The sequence below is a fragment of the Opisthocomus hoazin genome, chromosome 9 (genome assembly GCF_030867145.1).
Source record: "Opisthocomus hoazin isolate bOpiHoa1 chromosome 9, bOpiHoa1.hap1, whole genome shotgun sequence".
Lineage (NCBI taxonomy): Eukaryota > Metazoa > Chordata > Aves > Opisthocomiformes > Opisthocomidae > Opisthocomus > Opisthocomus hoazin.
Genome location: NC_134422.1, coordinates 21,740,347 through 21,763,731, shown reverse-complemented (window position 1 = coordinate 21,763,731; position 23,385 = coordinate 21,740,347). Strand labels below are relative to the sequence as shown.

General features: G+C 36.4%; 1 protein-coding gene across 5 annotated transcripts in view; it reads left to right on the top strand.

Moving 5' to 3' along the window:
• The window catches only part of TTC21B (tetratricopeptide repeat domain 21B), a 49,529-nt gene that overhangs the window by 8,971 nt on the left and 17,173 nt on the right, over positions 1-23,385 (top strand). For 4 of the 5 annotated variants that reach the window (XM_075431099.1, XM_009934074.2, XM_075431102.1 and 1 more), the window contains 15 exons: positions 774-931; positions 1,276-1,360; positions 2,916-3,014; positions 3,614-3,806; positions 4,819-4,916; positions 5,410-5,610; positions 8,069-8,198; positions 8,662-8,819; positions 10,166-10,390; positions 11,192-11,430; positions 11,729-11,801; positions 12,815-12,925; positions 16,061-16,199; positions 18,085-18,191; positions 21,248-21,436. In XM_075431099.1, coding sequence (XP_075287214.1) covers positions 774-931; positions 1,276-1,360; positions 2,916-3,014; positions 3,614-3,806; positions 4,819-4,916; positions 5,410-5,610; positions 8,069-8,198; positions 8,662-8,819; positions 10,166-10,390; positions 11,192-11,430; positions 11,729-11,801; positions 12,815-12,925; positions 16,061-16,199; positions 18,085-18,191; positions 21,248-21,436 — 2,205 coding nt within the window. The remainder of the gene's footprint in view (positions 1-773; positions 932-1,275; positions 1,361-2,915; positions 3,015-3,613; positions 3,807-4,818; positions 4,917-5,409; positions 5,611-8,068; positions 8,199-8,661; positions 8,820-10,165; positions 10,391-11,191; positions 11,431-11,728; positions 11,802-12,814; positions 12,926-16,060; positions 16,200-18,084; positions 18,192-21,247; positions 21,437-23,385) is intronic. The other variant, XM_075431100.1, reaches the window with a different exon arrangement.

Here is a 23,385-nt window from a genome sequence, read left to right as displayed (position 1 = left end):
ATGTGGACTGTGGAGTTCAATTACCAGTATATCACAAATTTGATTACTGCAATTAGATTTTAGAGAGACAGTTATCTTACTGTGACGTAAGAAATTAACTCTCAGAAACTACGTTTGCACTGTTTCTATCTCAAAAATATGAAACAAAATGGCATGCACAGTCACCTGGAACATGGTAAGTGAATTTTAAGCATTAAAGCAAAACAGAGAATTTAAGCCCTAAATTGATTTCTACCCGGTTTCATTTTAAACTGTGATCCTTGATACTTCTGAAGTAGTTCTGTGTTCGGAGTACCCCGTAAATCGCTTTACAGTTTAAAAATTGTTAATTCTGGAAACAGCAACAGTGACCTACTGAGTGTGGGTTTGTAGACAGTACAAACCTCAGGGCCTGAAAAAAATGTTTTATCTGGGTGTTGGGTTCAATATCCTAAAATTGTGAGGTGCTTTATACAAAGCTTTTTGAAACCTAGTAAGACAATTTTACTCTTCAGCTACATCTCTCTATCCTTTTCTTGCTTGTAACTGACTAGCAGCTTGTAAATGCTGAACTACAATTACCTTTGTTACAGAATGCTTACCACACACCAGGTTTTACATGTCTTGTTTTGCTATTTGATTGTTGTAGTGTGTCTGGTTGTGGTTGATGTTGAAGTAAAACTATTTCTTAGTTTTACTAGCTCTTTTTCCTGATTTCTGTATAAAAGAACTTCTGAATCTTATCATGCATGTGAGTGTACGGGCTTTTGATGTGACTTCTCTTCCTCCACTAGGCACAGTATTTTGAGGTCCGACACAATTATTCAGGAGCTCTGGAAACTGTGAACCAGATGATTGCAAACTTCCCAAACTTCATTCCTGCTTTCATAAAGAAAATGAAGCTACAACTAGCCTTGCAAGACTGGGAGCAGGCAGTTGAAACGGCACATAGGTTGAGTATGAAGCAGCACACCACTAATTGTGTTCTTGTCATGTTTACACTGTAAGAACACTGTAACACAAAAGTAGATATGTTTCCATTCATTGTTAATTATTTTGAATTCATTAAACAAGTTTTTTTAAGAGATAAATTTAAACTAAATTAGGTTTTATCCATTTTGGATGGAAGAGGACCCTTTTTGAGATAGGCATGAAGTAACAAAGCTGCGCTTTCAGTTAAGAGCTATGTCTTAAAGTGACTGTGCAATACAAGTTATTTTATTCCTGTTTTAGGATAAAACAGATGATTGAGCAAAGGTTTTTGTTTTGGTTTCTTTACATTCACCTTTTGCTTAGACTATTGCAGAAAGATGCCCTCAATTTAGAAGCCATAAGAATGGAGGCCTTGCATTATCTGTGCAGGGAGGGCAATATATCTGAGGTGAGTCTTTTTATTATCAGACTGTTGAGCATAACACAGCCTTTGTAGGGACTAGATCCCACATGCAATGTCGTCTTTGTCTTCTTCTCATATACTTTGTCTGGTCTTATGCTACACTACTTACTTGCAGGAAGAGGTATAGTCACCTATTCTGACTCAGATGGCTGCTCTAGCTTATTGTTGGGGTGTTTTCTAGATGCCAAGGGAAACATAATTGTTTACCTCCATCTTTCCAGAGAAGAGGAATAAAGCCAAACAGAAGTCTTTTCCAGACAGTTAATTGAATCAGGTTGATTTGAGCCATGAAAGCAATCTTTTACTGTTTAAATGCTCATTTTATAAATTCATAAATTATTGTAAGCCTTCCAGTAATTTTAAGTATTTTATTAATTGAAATATGGGAAATTGAGGTCTTGTAGTGATAAATTTTTTTTAAAGGGGTCATGGTTGCTTAACAATAGTCTAATATGTTAGATTATATAACCTGTGCTTCGTTCGCTCTTTTTTGGCAGTCACTGGGGAGTCTTTTAAGCTCTAAGAATTGTCTTGAACTTTTCCTTCTACTCCCGAGATCCTTGTCCACAGAGGGGTGTATGCATGTGTTTTGTACATGTCGTGCTTGTGCCATTTTTCAGGAAATTATCTAAATTCTCATGAAAAATCATTAAATGTTTTAAAATCTTTTTCTCGATATGGAAAAATGCTGGTATAATTTAAGTGGTGATTTGGCAAAAAAAAAGTGTTTTCGGTGTTTTGTATGTTCTTCAAGTTCTAGAGGAAAAGGTATTTTATGTTGTTTAATACATTTTTAATTATTGCAAAGAACTCTTTAGTCATTAGTGTATTAGTAATCAAATTTAAGTCTTACTTATGCACAGTCCTAGGAAATATGGAGAAACAGTAGCAGTTACAGACTCCAATTCAATAAAGCTGTCCAGGAATTAAACTTGCTGGACATGGTAAGGTGTAAACAAAAGATTCTGAGGTAAAATGTCACAGGTGGCTAAGACCCACGTCTAGGAAAAAATTTTAAAAACCTGATGAGATTTAAACATGATTCAGGTGTGTACATCTAAAATCCTATTAAAAAAAATCCAGGTACCTTATCATCATAACCCCAGAAATATCTGAAGTACCTTAGGTGATTTTAGAAACTGTCATGTTAAAAATCTGAGCACTTGGAAGTGCTTTGGTTTTGAGCATATGTGTTTGTATCGCACTGATGCCCAAGCAAGATTCACAGATCAGGGATTCCTCAGACTGTTTTGCTTAATGGGACTTTTCTGTTATATCAGATTCAGCTCGAGTCTTTCACTTTTTTTCAGAGCATGTAGAGAGGACACATGATCTACTTTATTGTCACTTTACCATTTCAAAGTATTTTTGTAGGAATTCCAAAATAAATTGTAACTCCTAGCCCTGGAAACTTCTGAGTTTAAATTTCAAGATATTATTTTGTAGTAAAATAAGTGACTGGTTTTTAGTGAAAACTGTTCAATTGTCCTGATCTGTCCATTCTTTCTGTTACTTACTATGTTACTCCTGTTTGTCCAAGGCTTCAGCAAGACTGGGAGACCTAATTAAAGCACTGGACAGGTTAGAACCACGTAATTCGCAGCTCTTCTGTAAAATGGCTTTAGCTTTCAGTAGAACAGTGAGTATGCTTTTCTGCTTAAACAGCACACAACTATCCCTATATCCTGGTTTTTGTTTTATTTTCTGGTAGACAGATGTTAAATGTCTGCTAAAAAGGAAAAGATTGCAGACAATTGAAATAGATTATCTTGTGTAGACTTTGGTAACTACATTTTAAAGCATATACATGCAGTATAAATTACAATACTGAAGCCATCTCATTCCAAAAATGTTTTTACTGCTTGCTTATAAATGAGAAACAGGTTTCCAATGAAAAGACACTCAAATGTCCACCAACCGTTTTCTTAATGTAGGAAAGTGACAAGGTTAGTCATATAGCCTTGAAACTGAAGGTTTCTTTAATCTTTGTATTTATCAGAACAATTTTAAGGGAGCATTCGAAGGAACTATCAACTATTCCTTAGAGTATGGTATTGCGTATTTGTGTTTGAATCTAGCACGCTTTAATGTCACAATTTTTATAGAATTACTACAGATTAAGTAAGTCTTATGTGAGATGTTGCTGTCTCAACTACTACAGCAATATTCAGTGTGTTTTTCTAAGTGTATCTGAAAAATAAGAAAAACTTAAGGTTTAAAGATTATTCTTACCGTTAGTGTGGCCGGAACCAACTCATCCTTCAACACACACAAACCTTAGTTGAAAGATCATCTGATTTGGCACCTGACAATGCAGAATTTGCGACAGAACTTGGCTACCAAATGATTTTACAAGGGAAAGTGAAAGAAGCTTTAAAATGGTACAAGACTGCTATGACACTTGATGAAACAAGTGTTTCTGCACTAACTGGTAAGGTCTTAGACTTTCTTTTGGTTTTTACTGGTCTTAAGACACAGATGATGCTTTTTCGGTCAAGTTTTCCTGCTAATCCTACTAGGAGAATCTAGAACTATTAGAACAGGAGCATTGAGCAGTACTTCCCTATTCATGTTATGCTGTCATCTTTGTAGCAACAGTTTCTCCTCGCTGGATATGTCTTTTGGTCTTCCTTTTGAAAAGTGAAGCTTTTCTCTTTTAAATTAGAACTCTCAAAGTAATGTTAAGGACAGAGATGTGGCTGTAGTTCTTTATTTATTAATTTATTTCTGTAGTGCTTTAGAACCGGAGAATACTTACGCACTGCAGAAATAAAAAATTCAAGGGCAGCTGATAGAACAAGCTGTCCATGGCTACATACATGTCTAAATTAGAAAAATATAATTAAGTCAAAACATCTGACACTTTTGAGGTACATGTTATGTTCTTTGGAAAAAAAAAATACTTTTTTATAAAGTCCCATTGCTGTCAAGAAAATGGAGAGTAAAGATGGCATACTTGCATGACAGATTTTCCCCTGCATTTTTTCTGCTTGGTTATGCCATTGCTTTTTAATCTGAGACTTCAAACAGTACGAAAAATTTAGGGGGTAGGAGTGGCTTGTGTGTGTGGCTGGGGGTATGTGTGGTTTTTCAGTTGCATTTATGCTTCTTGTACTTGTTCTGAGTTCAGAAGCCGAACTTTATGGTGCTTCCACTTAGTCTAAAACCGGTTGAAGATTTACTGTTTTAAACTGTGTAGTATAAGGGATGAGGTCTTTCCATGAAACTGCTTTATAGCATTGCATATATAAATGTATCATTTCATGCATCATCTATCCTAGGTGTTTCTAAGTACATAAAATCTGCATTACTGTAAGTCTTGTTCTATTCTTTCATATCACTACTTTGTGAAGAGGTTGTGGAGAGAAAAGGTGAATTCTGGAAAACAGCATGTGCTTGATGAGGAAGATGAATCTGCAGTAAAATGTTTAAATATGTTACAGGAATTATCCGTTGTCAGCTAGTACAAGGGCAATTAGAAGATGCAGAGCAGCAGTTGGAGTTTCTTAATGAAATTCAACAGTCTATTGGGAAATCTGGGGTAGGAGACATCTTCCTTCATTCAAATACTTTGATTACAGCCTGAATTGTGGTCTACCAGCTACTTCACATTCTATATTTCAGTCCTAATGGAGTACCATTAAATCCAAATTTCAGTTTTTCTTCCTGTCAACCTAAGTTAGTGTTGCCTAACTTTGCAACACAAAGCTGTTTGATTCCAGAGCAAAAACATCATTGTCTTCCAGCAGTGCTTTGTCTGTGAAGATAAGTTTAAAATGTCAGGATGGGAGGGATGTTAATTATTTTCAGGATTCTGCGCTCAGAAAAATTTAGAGCTTCTTGCACAAGTTAAAGGAATTCATTGGTATAATAATCATCAGTGTCATTTACAGTGAACATACTAAATGTCTTACGGTATCCCTAAGTGTAAAGAAGAAATGGTTAACATAATTATGTGCTATTGTATGAGTAACAGATCAATGTATCTGGAATATAGAGAATATTTTATTTCTTTTTTTTTTTTTTCCCTGTAGGAGTTATCTTTCTTGCGTGCAGTCCTAGCTATGAAAAAACATAAGAGACCAGAAGAAGTTATTGCCATATTGAATGATGTTCTGGATACTCACTTTTCATCTTTGCATGGTTTTCCTCTTGGTGTGGATTATTTTGAAAAACTAAACCCTGATTTCTTGCTAGAAATCATTAGGGAATATCTTAATTTTTGCCCAGCACAGGTAAGCGGCTGTAGATCATGTCTGCCTGAAAATGGAAATTATTCTTAGATTTCATTTTGAGGTCAGTTAATCATGAAGCAAAAATTTAGAAAATTTTCCCTCTTAAAATGTGGATTTACATGAAGTAAAAGTGTGCTTTAAGATATACCACTATTTAATCAAAATAACTTTAAAAATACATCTTTTGTGAAATGAGGAAGTTGCAATAATGACACCTGAGGAAACTTGGGATATTTTAATGCACTGTGTGCGTGTATTTGTACTTTTTTAGTATCTCTTTTGATCAGGAAACTGTAACAGTACAGTGAATAGAGCTATCTCAATATGAAACTAGGATGTTCATCTATACTTGAAATACTTTTGTCAGCTCAGGATATTTTTTCAATATATGTATGTTCTTTCTTCATTTCGGTTTCTTTTGTGTGTTGGTAAAAATCAGTGGAATACTACTTTTTTATATTATTACTAAATCCAAGGAAAAATCTTTCTTACTTAGATAGCTTATTTTCTGTGACTAGATTTACTTGTGCTAGTTTTGGCAACAAAGGCATGTAGAACTTGATTCTGCCCCTTTACTCTGCTCTCGTGAGACCCCACCTGGAGTCCTGCACCCAGCTCTGGAGCCCCCAACATTAGAAGGACATGGATGTGTCGGAGCGGGTCCAGAGGAGGGCCGTGAAGATCATCAGAGGGCTGGAGCACCTCTCCTACGAGGACACACTGAGGGATATGGGGCTGTTCAGCCTGGAGAAGAGAAGGCTCCGGGGTGACCTTATAGCAGCCTTCCAGTACCTGAAGGAGGCCTACAGGGAGGATGTAGAGGGACTTTTCAGAAGGATGTGTAGTGACAGGACGAGGGGGAATGGCTGTAAACTAAAAGAGGGCAGATTTCGATTAGATTTTAGGAAGAAATCCTTCACCATGAGGGTGGTGAAACACTGGCACAGGTTGCCCAGAGAAGCTGTGGATGCCTCCTCCCTGGAAGTGTTCAAGGCCGGGTTGGATGGAGCTCTGAGCAGCCTGGTCTAGTGGAAGGTGTCCCTGCTCGTGGCAAGGGGGTTGGAACCAGATGATCTTTAAGGTCCCTTCCAACCCTTACCATTCTATGAATCTATGATTCTGTAACTTGGTGAATTGAATGGATATCTGACGTCTCTAAAGCAGAAGAAATGCATATAAAGTTTCTTTAAGAAATGTCTTCCTTAAATAGATTATTCATTTGAAATAGCTAGGAGCTGGCTTTTGTTACCCTATCTTTACCAGGTTTCTAGTCTAATTATAGAACCTTCCCATAAATATTTGTTTATGTACAGTTTTAAAATGTAACAGGCAAACAAGTAGTTTTCCATTGTTATCATCCATCCCACCATCTATAATGAAATTGTAATGTTTGAAAGTCTAAAATGTCAGTAGCAATGACAATTTCATGTCAAAGATGGAGATAAATAGGAAGCGTCATTCTGTGAGGTAGTGTCTCGTCTGAAGATTTCCCTGGGTATGTTCCAGAAGTACTTAATGGCAATGGCGGTTTTTAATTTAGAATGAGAACTGGTTTTCCTGAACTATTGTGCATAGAAAGATTTCTAAAAGAAAAGATAGGCTTCTCCTGAAGTTTCATTATCTCTTTATTGCAAAAAGGAGTTTGTGGTGTTACAAAGGTAAGAGTTTATCCAGGTGGTGGTGGCTGCCAGTCTGCTAGTAGAGGATTGGTACTTCCCCAGGGCATGGGTGCTGTGGAAATGTTACCTGTGAACAGAAGGATCTTTAATTTGCCTTTTCCTTTTTTGTATGTAACTGTTAGCAACTAGCTAAAGTAATAGAGGGACATGAACAACGTTTCTGATAGTGAGCAACTAAAATGTGGTGTATTGTACTAGCAGTTTACATGAAAGTAGTTATTTTTCAGCTGTTATTTTCAGTTTGTTGCTAGCAGCATGGAAATGTTCTGTGGCATGAAATGAGAGTAGGAGGGACAGGACTAGAACCTTTTCTTATCCTTCTGGTCATTCATTCCAGCTTCAGCTCTCTTGAAATTTAGTTCATGTTACTGTTGTGTTGAATGATTTCATGTGGTAATGTCGCCAAATGTTATGTTTAGAGAATGTCACCAAATGTTTACGGACTGACTCTTCAGCTTGTGTCAGATCTGAAGTGTTTTATCATCTTGAAGTCTATGAGGCTGAGGCTGTCTTCTGTTTCTGCTGATACCAAGAAGTTGCCCCGTTAAATTTAAAACATATTTTTATATTTCTTCACAAAGACAGTTTTTAGTTTTTTGGACTGAAGAAAATAACAATTCTTTGCTATTGCTCATTGAAGTTTAAAGTGAAGCTGAGACTTAAAATGAAATTTAAGTCCAAAACCTGTCAACTGAAGTGTTGTTTTCTGTTTGATGTCTGTGTATTTGTTTGTGTGGTTTTTTGGTTTTGTTTTTTTTTTTTTCTTTTTTTACTCCTAGCCTGCAAGTCCTCAGCAGTCTCCTTCACCACTTCTCAGGCACTGTGTGTCTGTTCTTGAAACTGTGGTAAAAACTGTGCCTGGTCTTCAACAAGCTGTCTTTTTAATTGCAAAAGTGAAATACTTATCAGGTAATAGTTATATGAATGGTTAGCTATTCACCTTTTTAGGTTTTTTCACATAAAAAATTAATTTCGTGCTTTAAAATCATAATTAATATTTTTCTTTCACTGCAGAACACTGCATTATGGCTAAGTGAAGAACATTTGCTCTGCTTTTTTTGTGATTTGAATGAGTGTATCTTAATTGTACAGATGCATAAATATGGTATTTTTTATCTGTTACTTCCAGAAAAGATCACTTATTGAATGATTTACAGGTGGAACATTGGGAAAATATCTTACCTTTGACCTGGTTTTGATTTCATTTCATAGCCAAGTAATACTTTGTATATGAGTTTATTCACTAAATGCTCACATTTTAATTAAAAAAGAAATCCAAATTATAAAAATGGTGAATAATTAATAAATGCTCTTTATTTAACCTCTGTATTTCGTATCGACTACTTTTTCACTTTCCCTTATAACTTCCTAGGGGATATTGAAGCAGCCCATAGTAATCTACGTTACTGTCTTGAAAAGAATCCTTCTTACGCAGATGCACACTTACTGATGGCCCAGGTGCATTTGGCTCAAAACAATACTAAACTATGTTCTCAATCCTTGGAACTTTGTCTGAGCTACAATTTTGAGGTCAGTTGGACAAAAAAATGAAACTGTTTTATTCAGTCAATCATCTGAAGTTGTACGTTTTTGTATATAATGATTTCTAAACAACTTTTTATGACTCTTCCACTACGAGTTTAGTATCTAAATGTTGAGATGAACGTGGTATCTGAGTATTTATCAAAGAAATAACTGTAAGTACAAAACTAATAACTTATTGCAGCATACTGAAATTGTTTTCAAATACAAAAGAAAGAAATGGTAGCTTTTTCTCAAATCCTTACATAAATATTAAAAACATGTTACAAAAACAGAATTTATAATTCCAGACTTGCAACAGTCTTTAAAAGCCTACATAGAAGGACTTGAAGAGTCGTCCCATGTTGTTTATGGACTTTTTACACAGATGTACAATTGCTAATGAAGATATGCACAGATGCATGGGGAGATCAGGAGGGGTCTGTAGTTACCTCTTGACAATTCATGCTGCTTTAAGCACTTCAAGTGTTAAGAGAGCAGCCATATGCTATGTTCTCTTCCATTAATGTCACATCTTTATCCATCTTTTCTGTCCCTTCAGGAGCAAATTTGGTAAATTAAGCACTGTATTAGAAAACTTTCACTGTTTTGCAGTGGTCCTTGCTACTCTTATTTCTTGGGGCTAATACATTGCAGTATGGGATTTTTGATTTGTTGACATCAATGGAACTTTATGTATGATTAAAACTGAGTTGGGAACACTCTACACAGCACTCATCAGGTCTGAGTTATGCGAAGTTGTTGACAGAGCTTACCTGAAAAGTGACAAACTACCATTTCCTTGCAAGCATGCTCCCATCTTGGTTCCTTCCTCCAAGGGATGAAAGAAAGCTGAAGATCACCTACCTAGTTATGAGACGCTGAGGTGCTTGCAACTTTGTACACAGTTGCATTTCCCTTGTTGACATTTCCTCTGCATGTCAAGTATGTTTTAAGACAGTGGAGAAATGACAGGCAGGACTTGTGCCAAATAATGATTGTATACTTTTTTTAATTAACAACCTAAGGAAGCGTGCATACAGAAGTGTGGGAGACACTCAAAATCCCGTAAAATTCAGTCTAGTTTCACATAATGCTGTAATGAATGTTTTTCTGCCCCAAAGTCTCATCTCATGTAGTGGTTTCTCTTTAAAAACTTACTTACTGGCTTGCATACTCTTTGAAAAATCTAATATTTTTCATAAGTAAATTACTGAAATTGAAATTGGATATATTTGGAGGAAAGAAGGAACTGAGATCAATATTTAAAAAGAACCAAAAAATCTTCTTTTAGGGGTTTGAATACTATGCATAGAGTAAAATTTGGAAACTGCTTATCTCATTTTATTTTTTAGGTGAGAGAACATCCTGCTTATCACTTAATTAAGGCTCAAACTCAGAAGAAGATGGGAGAATTGTCGGAAGCTATTAAGACCTTGCAGATGGCAAAGAATTTGCCTGGAATGAGAAAACCTACAGCTTCCTCAAAAACTAAAGGAAAAAGAATTGAAATTGATGCGAGTGACCGTGTGTCTGTCTTTCTAGAATTAGTAGAAGCTCATCGTTTGAATGGAGAGCTGGTAAGATGGCAAAATTGTTAAAATGTAATACATACCTGAGAATAATTACCTCTTCCCATTAACAGAAGTGTCTTACCCTTATTAGTTCAGAATAGAAAACCATCACCTCTTTTACCAAGAGGATTTGCTTGGTAAAATTTTTAAGATGCTAATGTCTAACTTGCAAGCTTGTACCTTAATTTGTACAGAGGGGAAAAACCCAACTACTTCCAGGAGCTCAATTTTGAGTCTACAGAAGCCCTTTTAATTTTGAGCAGGAGGTACTGTTGATGTTAATTTGCCAGCATGTAGATTCTTATTTTGCTGTCAGAATGCTATTAGAAATATTTTTGATTGGGTCCTTATCTTTGTGTAGTAGCATCCTTACTACCAGCTGTATCTTAATAACCAGAAGGACACTACGTCTGTATAACAATATAATAGAAGCCATGTAGTCGTGTAGTTGGAAGAAACTGCTGGAGGTCATGCTGCTCAAAGCAGGATCTGTTAGAGCAAGGTACTAAAAGCATTGGCCAGTTGAATTTTGAGCATCTCCTTGTTATATATACAACACAAATGTTATTTTCCCTATTAGGACTTTTTCTGGTAGTTAATATCACATAAATTTTATTTACAAAATCAAGAGAAAAATAACATGTCAAATGTTTTAGCAGAACAAATGGATACTATGGTTTGGGCGTTTTTGTGGGTTTTTGGTTGGTTTGTGTAATACCCCCAGACATTCATTTGCTTATGATGTCTTTATTTTTAGCTGTTCAACAACAGGAAATTCATTAATTCTATTGATTTTATTATTTGCAGCATGAAGCTGCTATAATATTGCAAGATGCCATTAATGAATTTTCTGGAACTCCCGAGGAACTAAGAGTTGTGATTGCAAATGCAGATCTGGCAATTGCTCAAGGAGATGTTGATCAAGCCTTGACTATGCTCCGAAATACTACACCTGAACAGCCTTACTTTGTGCAAGCTAAAGAAAAAATGGCAGATATTTATCTTCAGTACAGGAAAGATAAGAAGTTATATGCTGGCTGCTATAGGTAAAAGTTTGTGGGGGGTGTGTGTGTATATTTTCCTAGATGTTTAATGGTAGCATAGTGAACTCATTTTTTCCCTTTCTGCTACAATAATTCAAAAGTATTTAGTGGCATAATGAATTCTCTTGAGTAAGTGTTGTAACATTAAATATGGTAATTGCAAGTCCTGTTTTGGAAAGATATTGCAGATTTTTTTTTTTGTTTTCAGAAATAAAGAAAAATGTTGTGCCCTGTTTGTTGTTGTTTAGGTACAAGTGTTGATGTGTTAAATATTGAACAAGGTTCTGTCTTCTGTTTCCAGAGATCTGGTAGAAAAACTTCCAAGTGCTCATACTTTTCTTCTGCTTGGTGATGCATACATGAGTATTCAAGAGGTGAGTGCTTGCTTAGAGATGAATAGACAGATTGAGTCATTTGTTGACTTTGGCAAGTTGAGACAGTGTACCATGCTGGCTCTTATCGATTGGTAGTTTGCAAACAGAAACTGCTTTAGGATTAAAAAAATAAATCATTACTGGCTATGAATTTCTAAATTTAGATAAAAAGCTGTTGAAAATGCATTTCTTCCAATAACTGACTGAGTGAAGATCAAGGAGAGAATTTTATCTAGGGGAACACTGATCCATAAGACTAACAAAAATCTAAAGTGAGAGCTAAATTAAATTCAGAAAGAAGTTGAAGATGAATCTTAGAATAATTCCAGGCAACTTAGCTCTCATATTGAAAATTTTATTTAAAAAATTTAAATTATTGAATTCCTATGTATTTTTTTGCATCCTTTGCTTTCTTGATGAACTGAAATGTTATTCAGTGTTTGTGGAAGACAGTGTAATCAAGTGGACTTAGGAATTTGAAGGATACACATTTAAATTCATACTCTGAAAGAATATTTTGGGTTCAGACATGCAACTAATAGATTACTAGTTTGGGGATCTGTAGGTCGTTAATGGTTGTTTATTTATTAATGCTTGTATGTAGTTTTGCCCTTAATGAAGAATTTTAAAGCAAAAAGGAGTTTGTTTACATGTGATATAACATGGCTAGAGGAGAAAAATGGGTGATTGTCCAACACAGTTATAAGTTTGCACAAGTTTGCCAACTAATGAAAATAGTAGTAGAGGAATTTCAGAGGAAAAAGAATCAGGTAAATTCAAACTTATTTGTTTGCCAAGTTCTCTACACATTGTGTTTTAGCATGGAAATGTAAATTTACATGGGCTTTACACTCCTGCAATTTCATAGTGACTATTCTTCTCTCAGAAATACTGTAGCTTATGAATCGGTAGTACTTGGCAGTCATTCCTGGAGGTGTTACAAGATTTTGGTTTTTTCATAAGCTTTTTATCTTAATCCTTGACTTCTGTGTTTCTATCTCTTGCTGTTGAAGCCTGATGAAGCCATAGAAGTCTACGAGCAGGCCTTGAAGAAAAATCCAAAAGATCCATCTTTAGCAAGTAAAATTGGAAAAGCCCTAATCAAAACACATAACTATTCAAAGGTATTCTGTATAATACTGTATTAGGCTAATTAAGTATTATGTCCATTATTGTCAACGTGTGGGCTTTGCCTGATTTTCTGTTCAGGTTGGGTAGAAGCAGCATTTCGCTTTAAAGCACTGAGCAGACTTTCTATCCTGAAAGTTGGTGGATCCCCTTCAAAGTATCTGGTCATTCAGCTCAGTGGCCCTTGCACAGGGCAGGGAAGAGAAGAAAGTATTTTGGGACAGCCTGAGAAGGAAGCAAGCAGGGCTGTAATGCTGAGGAAATGGTGTGTTTGTACCCTTAGTGCTTACATACAGGAATCTTGAACTTGGGTCTTTTATGTGTTGTTTACAACTCACTGAGCCTTTTGATACAGTGTTCTGAAATAGTCTCCAGTGTTGCCAAAAAGACTTACCTGTTTGTGCTTACAGTGTTCTTCTGCATATGTACTGTGAAAGAAGCTGAGAGTTTCTTACTTCCTTTTTGGAGGAAGCCAACATCTTCCCAAGCTGGCATGTACATTCTGTACAAGTGGCTTTGACGTGGTTTTATAAACAAGTTTGAATTGCAGAGGAATCAGTGACAACTTCCTAACTTTTCATGTCTGATATTTTTTCTAGTCACTTGTCTTGAAATAACAGTAAATGGGTACAGAAAGTGCCTGAGGACCAAGTAAGAGAAATGGCTTAGCACGATCTTCCTCTGTACTTACGGAAGTTATTTCAAATAATGGTGTCTCTATCTCTGTTGGACCTGGAAGAAATTAGGAGGAGGGCCATGAAGATGATTGCGGACTGGAGCATCTCCCCTTTGAGGACAGTCTGGAGAGTTGGGGTTGTTTAGCCTAGAGAAGAGAAGGCTTCAGGGAGACCTTATAATAGCCTTCCACTACTTAAAGGGGGCCTACAGGAAAGATGGCAGGGGACTACTCTTTATCAGGGAGTGTAGTGGTAAGACGAGGGGTGATGGTTTGAAGTTAAAGAGGGTAGATTTAGATTAGATATTAGGAAGAAATTCTTTACTGTGAGGGTAGTGAGATACTGGAACATGTTGCCCAGAGAAGTTGTGGATGCCCCCTCCTTGGAAGTGTTCAAGGCCAGGTTGTATGAGGCTTTGAGCAACCTGGTCTAGTGGAAGGTGTCCCTGCCCATGGCAGGCGGGTTGGAACTAGATGATCTATAAGGTCCCTTCCGACCCAAACCATTCTGTGATTCTATGAAATGTATTTTTGACCTTGGATTCAGGACAGGACTATTAGCTGCCATCATAACATCTTGTCAGGCTGAATATTGATTGAACTTCCAGTCTGAATTTGTGTATTACCAGCTTAGATAAGTGATACTGCACAGACTCTTCCAAGTAATGTGCTAATATGCCCTCATTTTACCTGTTTAAAGTTGTGCCAGGAGGTTCCCTAAGATGAAACATGATGTTAGCTCCATGGAGTAAACCCAAAGGTTCTCCATCTTCTGGGAACATCTGTTTAATAGTTTTTTTTCAGGAATACAATTAATGGCCTAGCAAGTTACAAATCGGTGACTGGGGTTTTCTGTTGCATAGAAATCCCACTACAGGCATGTTTCTTACCACATTGAATGTGAAATACTCAGTGTGTTGTTCCAGGGAATATGCAGTTTTTATATATGTGATGCGTGAGTTGGTTCTTCTGTATATGCATTGTGATTAGTCAACTGCACTTTCACTGTTTTCAGGTTGATAGAAGGAAGCCTTTCGCTTTAAAGCACTAAACAGTCTTTTTATCCTGAAAGTAAGTTAGTTGGTTTTTTTTTTTTTAGATCTCCTTCAAAATATCTGGCCAAAGGCACAGTAACATGTTGGTGGATACATATTGGGTGAATTGTCGCTCTGGTGACTGGCAGGTTATGTGTTTTTGGGCCAGCACTCAAAACCACGTTTTATTACTTCTCCTTTGACCCAGTCTTGTTACATCTCCTAGCCTTAACATTGGCTAGGAGAGTAATAGGAGAGGCTTTAATTTCTTACTGCAGGAAAAACAGGAGAAAATGTTTGGAGAAAACCTGCAGGAGCAAATGATTTTATCTGGGCAACCTCAGACTACTGGAGGGTGTGTCCAGATTGTGTTTTGTGTTTGCAGTGTTAGAGTTTTCACTTCTGTTTAGGTCAGTGGTACAAGCAGCACAGTATATGATTCCTGTCTTACTCCATGATACTTCAGACCTTTTTTGTGTATGTGTAATAATCTAATGTGCTGTGAGGGTTCCTGGAGTTGCTATAGAAAAACTTGTAATCTGTATGGTGATGAGTCTTTTATGGACTTTAATTATTTATTTTGAGGTTTCAGCTATATTATGCTTAGGATGCTTAAGCCTAAATAGGTAACCTGCCTGATATGTGCTTTGTTATGCATGTTTAAACATGTTCTATTTTGAAGCAATAAAAGTTAATCAAATTATCTCAAATTCATTTTGGAAATGTAACTTTTCAACATAATTCCAGTTCTCATTTTTCCCTTTCCTTAGAGAAGTAACATCGTAATTCAAGACTACTTAAGTTGTTATTTTGAAGTGGATTTTTTTAAACTTATGGAACAATAGTTTATAGATCCAGAATGTTGCTTTTTTTCCTTGAGTAAATATTAGACTTTTTTAGTTCATATGATTGTCAGTTTTTATGTTTAAAAATGCAAAGAGAGAAGACTGCTTTCTATCAGATTATGCTTAGTTGGTATTCTTAAACTTTTCGTTACGTATCTTCATGTTTCTCAAGGTAGACTTTGGGAAAATATTTGTATACAGTAAAGCAGAATTTTATAGCTCCAGTCTGACCAGAATGATACAGCTTCAGTAGCTAATGAAAATGTAGTTTAATTGGCAGTGATCCTGTCAAAGATAAAACATGATAATGTGGTTAGGCTATGTAAATACATGTTTATCAAAATGTGGGCTCTAGTTATTATATTTGTCTTTAATTTGGCATTAAATTTTTGGAAGCCTGAACTTCCAACTAAATAACATCTTTTTAATACAGTATTTATTAGAAATGGTTACAAGAGAAAAGAAGAAAATAGAGAAAACTATAAGCAGCATATCATTAAATACGTGAGTTGCAAGGTTGTTGTCTTTAAGATTTGTCTTTAAATAATAGTTGGATTTTTTTTTTATTCCTTTTAGGCAATCAGTTACTATGAGGCTGCATTGAGAAGTGGTCAACAGAATTTCCTTCGCTATGATTTGGCTGAGCTTTTAATGAAACTGAAGCAGTATGAAAAGGCAGAAAAAGTACTTCAGCAAGCTTTAGATCATGAACCTGGTAGGAATGTTACTAATTTACAGCAAAACATAAAATTTCTACTGTTGTTTTTCTGCATGATTCTACAGAATAAGCAAGTTCCATATAAACTTTTTTTGAACGTAAAGCACATAAATGAGAAATGCACTTTAAAATAAACTTCACTTACATTTAAAGGTGCTCTTGCCAGGACTTTTAAACTTGGAACATCTGTGATAGGTGAAGTTAGTAAATACAATAGCAGAGCTCCACATGTGCAAGATTCTTTGCCAACAAATGTTTGGATTCTGAGTTAATCAAGTGTAGATGAGTCACTCGTGGTGTTAGGGAATGATTGTGTAGGTGGTAAGTGCTACCCAGTATCCTTCAGAGCAAAGAGATTGAACTGGTTGAAGATGTCTCTTAGGACCCTCTTTTACATGTTAGGAATATGCACTTACAAAGCTAAAACTTTGGAATTTTTTTTTCCTTGGTTTTTGGTGAAAGGCAGTTAGGAAGTTTTAAGGTGTTAGTGTGAGCTATTGAGCTATACCCTTAATTAAGGAAATCTTTTTGCAGTGGTTTAATTATATATGTTCACTTTTGTGGCTATCCAAATACAGGAACAGTTAGTATTATCAAGTCTCACTACTAGTTTTTCTTATGTCACTATTCTACTGGTCTTTCATACTGTGCCAGGGGAGTGTTGATTTCCTGTCCTGTTTACTTCTTACTGAACAAATCCTGTGATTTAACGTTATATTCCCATCTTAGTTAAGCCTTTGAGGATCTGGCTAATTTAACAGTCATACTCAGTACAAGATCTTCTACTGCAGAAAGATAAATTAGCAGTAAATATATTTTGCCCCATGTACTTGAAAATGTTGTCTTACAATCATTTCATCTTACAATGAAGCGAAAAGTACATAAGCCAATATCCCTTTTGTACATCTTTGATACATACACATTCTCTAGATAAAAAAAAAGTATATCTCATTGGCTGAGTGGGAAAATTATTGAACAGTGTAATATCTTTTTTTTCAGAAATGCTAAAGTCTCCTGCATTTGGGAAAGAAAAATGAAATACCGGAAATGTACTGGAGGGAATGATCTGTGTAGCTGGCTACACAGCCTAATTGCTGATTTAGAATAGCATGTCACAATTGCAGCACTTTGAAGACAGTATGCTAACAGAGTATACCTCAATATACTTATTTTAATTTTTTTAATAAAGATAAAACATGGATTTTGGTGGCTTTTATGTTTTAATGTGGAACTGTGCTGAAGATACCACTTTGCCAATAGATTAAAATGAATACAAGCCAAGGACAACTTGCATTCTTCAAATATTATTTTATGCCTGTGTATTTTAACCATTATTCAAAAGTAGCTTGCTGCTTTTTGAGTAGATGCTGACATACTTAGGTAGAATATTTGGTATTCATGTCTGTTCCAGACTCTAGCTAAAGAAAGGTGCTTTGAAGTGTAACTAGAAATTTCATCAAACAGTCTTATACTTTTTGGATTTACAGTGGCACTCCTTGAATCAATTTGGACATTTTTCATTGGCTTTGAGGAGGATTTAGACAAGAAATGTCAAGAGTGGCTTTATTTTCTGTCTACTTAAATCAAAAGCTTTTCTCTGATATTTCTGAGAATGCAAATAGACTAGACAGTCGAGTTTTTTGTATTCCTTTGGCATCTTTCAATGTCTTTGGCCTTAAATCTCACTCTGTTTGTAGGTTATAATGTTTACTCTGTCCACTGACAACACACAGAGTCAAATCACGATTCTAAATACAGAAGATCGAGCTGTGAACTTTTCAGTTAAGGTCTTGCCTGGAGTATGTAGAGAGCTTCATCTTTCTTTGACTTTACCAGGATGAGTTCTTAGAAGAATCATGTTTGTTTAATGCAATTCTTATAGTTAATGAATTGTCTTCTCTGATGGAAGATGGGCGTTACCAGATGCTTCTAGCAAAAATCTACAGCAGAATGGAGAAAATCGATGCAGCTATTGTTTCATTGCAACAGGTAAAGGGGAAACCAAAAAACACTATGAAATCTTTCAGTGTCCTCACTTTTATTCCTGGTTTTGCTTTTGTCCCAGATTCTAACCATGATATTTCTGTGAATGAGGGAGACGCATACGTGATAGGGATAAAGCACTAGTGACTGGTGCAAAATGTGAAGAACAGAAGTGGTTAGAAAGTCTAAGCTTTTTTTGAGCAGTGTTATCTGAATTTTAGATTAGAGTGCAGGCTTTTACTGAAAGCCTGCATTCGTACTACACCTTCATTTTTGTGTGAAGGATAGTTTTAGCAGAGCAGGTGAAAACAAATTTGGCTATGGGGACAGCTTGGTTACATATCTCTAGCTCAGCACTGAACGCCTTTCATACAGCAATCTGAATCAGCTTTCAATGGCTACCTGTCATTTTGTTGTACCGCTGTTAGTTTTAAATAGCAATAATATGATCTGTTCATTCTGGAATAGAATATTGTCACTCAGACTGCGGCTTGAAAGAACAAAATTGGAAGTTAGAGATAATTTAATCCATTTAGGAGATGCTTTCTCAACACAAAGGTTGAGCAAGAGGTTGGGTCGTTACATTCTCTTCCATTATACCTCCGTTATGCTATACTTACATTATACCTATAGAGAAACAGTAAGCCTTGGTAGCATCTTCTGACCAGCAAGAAAAGTAAATGAAGTTAGAAAGATAATTGTACATAAGAGTTAAAATCCTACCGATATTGCTATTTAATCTGTTATTAAATTCTTACTACTTTTTTTCCATATAATGTACTTCTTCTCAAAGTTGACTAGTTTTCCCCATTCTTCTTTAGTAAATTTCCCCCTAAGCAGTCTATTTCTCTTACTCTTTTCTTTACTTTTTTAGTTCTTTCAGGTTTCTAGCTATGTCACACTTCAAAAAGTGTGTTTGTCCTTCGCCTTTTTTTTCTTATATTGTTGCTTTTGTTACTGCCCGCAAAACTCTCCTTCCTTGTACCTGTTCTCTTTGAAACCTTTTTCTGCTCCTTGTCCTTTTGCTGCACCATTCATTCACACAAAGCCACATGTATTTTGATTATTTCAGCAGGACTAACTGCTCAGTCATGTTATTGCCTCTTCTTAAACAGGTTTCTTCCCTTGTTTTTCAGAGTGATGTTAGAAGTTCCACCCCAGAGTTTACTTTGTGTTTTAATTCTTCTTATCTCCTTACTTTGTGTTTTAATTCTCCTTAATGTCCTCAGCAAAATGGTGGAGGAGTTGGGAGAAGCAGAATAGGATTAGTACTTCCTTCTGGAAGAGAGCCTGGAGAAAGTCCAGGAGGACTGGAGAAAGTCCAGCTTCGGAGGGCTACGAAGATGATGAGGGGACTGGAGCATCTCTCCTATGGGGAAAGGCTGAGGGAGCTGGACTTGTTTAGCCTGAAGAAGAGAATGCTGAGAGGGGACCTTAGAAATGCCTATAAATATCTTAAGGGTGGGTGTCAGGAGGACTGGGCCAGACTCTTTTCAGTGGTGCCCAGTGACAGGACAAGGGGCAGTGGGCACAAACTGAAGCACAGGAAGTTCCATCTGAACATAAGGAAGAACTTCTTCCCTCTGAGGGTGACGGAGCACTGGAACAGGCTGCCCAGAGGGGTTGTGAAGTCTCCTTCTCTGGAGATATTCAAGACCCACCTGGACAAGGTCCTGTGCAGCCTGCTGTAGGTGACCCTGCTTCAGCAGAGGGTTTGGACTAGATGATCCACAGAGGTCCCTTCCAACCCATGTGATTCTGTGATTTTCTTCAACTTGTGAACTTTTAAATGAGCAAAGCAGCTCTTCTGAGATGTTATTTCAGTGTTAAGACAGTTACAGAACTGCTTGAGCAGGAAGAGGGAATCTCTTGTGTGTTAATTGGTTAGAATTCCAGCTGAAATCAAAGAAAACTGATCAGGCATACTCAGAATTGGGCATTGCGATTTCCTTATCTGTCCTCTTTTTGGGCATCCGCTATTAACAAAGAGCTCTACTTCCGTGCTGCTGCTAGACTTTTCTTAATCACTCCCTAAATGAAGGACGTCTGAAAATAAAATTTTAAGGTTTTTGCCATCTTTCTTTGACGAGTTCTCTGTACTTAATAAAGGAGTTCAGTACATACAGCTTCTGGGTTTTGGCTTTTGAAGTATTGTTTATGCACCTTACCAAAAGCTTAATTTTAAGGAGAGAAAAAAAAAAAAGGAAAAAGTCATGTAACACTTCTATTGAATATTTTTGGTGACAGAAGGTAGCTTGGAGACTAAGGAAGTTCTTAACAGGAACGCATGGAGATGACGATGAAATTTTTCTAAGCAAAACTGCAGAGCTTGTGTGCAAAAGCATTGCTTTTTTCTTTAATAATGAGGCTTTGTTCAATGACGTCCTACACCAGCATTTTTTTGTGGTTACAGCTCTGCTAATAGTTATAAATTGGAACATAACCTTTGAATTGGGAAGAGATTAGTTATAAATCATGCAAGGCACAGAAATATGTGGGAAATTTAGACCAATAAAAATGTGTCATCTTTATTCAGATGAATGTATTTTACCTCAATATTCCTTAGATAAAGTATTAAATAAGCTTGTTCATATCGCCCTTTTCTTCAAGTACACAAGGGGTAAACTGGATCCCTCTCCGGCTTTTTACTTTAATGTCCTATTCCTTATGTTTCACAAAATACTATATGTATGATTATCTCAATATTATGTTCTGTAAAGTGTAGATTATACATTATTGGATTGGCACACAGTTGTCGTGTTCTAGAAAAAGTATATTGGGATTCCATCTTCTAGATGGTGTTGAACACTGCTTTTCATCATGTTTTTAATGTGAATTTTGGGGTAGCAAGGCAGTTCAAGACAGGTTGTTGAGGAAGAGGTGTTGAGGGGTTGGGTTTTTTGCTTGTTTTCATTGATGTTTTTTACAGTGGAGGCATTTTTACCTGCCTCTTTATTATTTGGGGGTTTTCATCTATGAAATACACCGTGTGCTTATAGAACCTTTCAGAAATTTAATTATATGATTTCATGATTGACTGTTCACTCCTTTCCCCACACAAGGCTCGGGAATTACAAGCCAGAGTGCTTAAACGGGTTCAGATAGAGCAGCTGGATGCAGTTCCTGCACAGAAACGGATAGCGGCTGAAATTTGTGCTGAGATTGCAAAACATTCTACAGCCCAGCGAAACTATGAACAAGCAATTAAATTTTACAAAGAAGCTCTTGTTCACTGTGAAACTGATAACAAGGTCAGTTCTCCCTCTGAATGTTTTGCATTGTTTTTCCATTGTTTTGATGTCTAACAATACATTTTTCCAATTGTCCACAGTGTAGAAGTATATTTCCAATTATTTCTACTTTAAGATAGATGATATATATATATAGCGCCTTGAACTTTCTCCCCTTCATCATGATAAAATACTTGTATGTACTGCTAATTTTTGTTTCTTACACAAACTCCTGATTCAAGTGATGGTCGGCATGCTCTCCGAGTTGTCAGTTAGATCCCACTGTGAGCCTGACTTTGTGTACCAGTTGAGAACATGTAAGGTATGGCATGGTAATAATGGAGATTGTTTCGGTCTTGCTTGTTGCCTGTCCTCTGGAATGAAATCCCAGTGATTTCGGTCAGTTCGGACAATTTCTGTTTCTTCTGTATCTGTTTTAGCAGTGTTAGACTTTTATCTGGACTTTGTAGGATTCCAATTTTAGTCAGAAAATGTTGCTGTTGTTGAGCAGTGATTATTGCACTGCTTTTCTCTTCTCTGCACTGTTTCTTTCCCACAAATCTGCCTGTTGATTAACGCTAGTAAATTTGAGCTTATTTTTATTTCCCTTTTCCTCCTTCTCCTTTCACAGCCCTGGGTTTTAGAGATAAGAGAGGGAGCAGTGAAAGGCTAAAAATCTGTAGTGAGCACCAAAATCAAGTGTCAACTTTAATGGGTTTTTTAGATTAAAAATAAATAAACATAGTTTTTGTCAAATTTCCATGATTTTCTAGCATAAATGTATTGTATGTTTAGGTGTATGTGAAGACTTTTCATTTTGCTGCTTCTTACTGCACAGCTGTCAGATTCACCAGCTGCTAAATTACCAACATACCACCTGATTTTAATACTTGAACTCAGGTGTTGTGGTTTCAAGAAGCTAGCTCCTTCCTAATGCTACAGCTTCAGCATCTTTGAGACAGGCTTTCCTCAAAGCATCTTGTGTGAATGATGAAGGAGAAGAAAAATAAATTGGGAGAGGACTAAAAACATCCTTAAAATCTTCAAAGGAGGGTGACTTCCCCATTCTACCGTTAAAAGTGAGGAGACTGCCTGTCGTAGTACAGGCACAGCTACGGCTTTTGTGGTATGCCATCCCAGTAATTCAGTATCAAAGCCTTAATCTTTTTTTTTTTTTTTTTTCATCACATTAGCACTGAAATACCAGCACAGCATTTCCATTCAATTCTGGCTAAAATCATACTATTCAGAGATTCCCATTGTTACAAAGTATGCTGTACACTGGCATCTGTACTGAATATCTGTTAGATGCACTTACTGGAGATTTTTGCTTTAATCCTGCTTTGCTAGTGACACAGAACGCAGTGACATCTTAGAAACTCTGAGACTGAATTTCTGATTAAGAACTTGTTCCCTGCCTAGAGTACTGGAAACAAAATACTTCTGATTACGCACAACTAGTATAAATAAGTGATCTCACTCTATGTCTGTGATTTCAGTAGATTTGAACTGATATTCTTCCCTTCATTTTTAAACGTTGCTAATACAAGGTTGGAATTGAATTCTTTTACATTACAAAATGTAAATATGGGATGTTAAACACCCGCCTATTTCTATATGTCTTCGCAGAGTTTGCTTTCCTTAAAATTACATGTGGAAGTACTGGAAATTTCTTTGAAGCTCTCTGTACCTTGTTTCATTAGAACAAAATATCCTGTATTCTAGCCAAAGTAACCCAAGCCATATTTGAAATGTTGCACTAAACAAATTATTCATCTAAATGTGAAGAGATTGCAGTCCATGTCATAAGGCTTTGGGGTTGGGTTTGGTTGTTCTGTTTTACATAGTTAACTCTGGTGGGTAATACCCTACCTCATTTCTCTGACCGGGTAAGAGGCAATGCAGTTTCCAGATGCAGACTTGAAGTGGATCACAGACTGCATCAAGCACATCATTTCACAGTATCATTG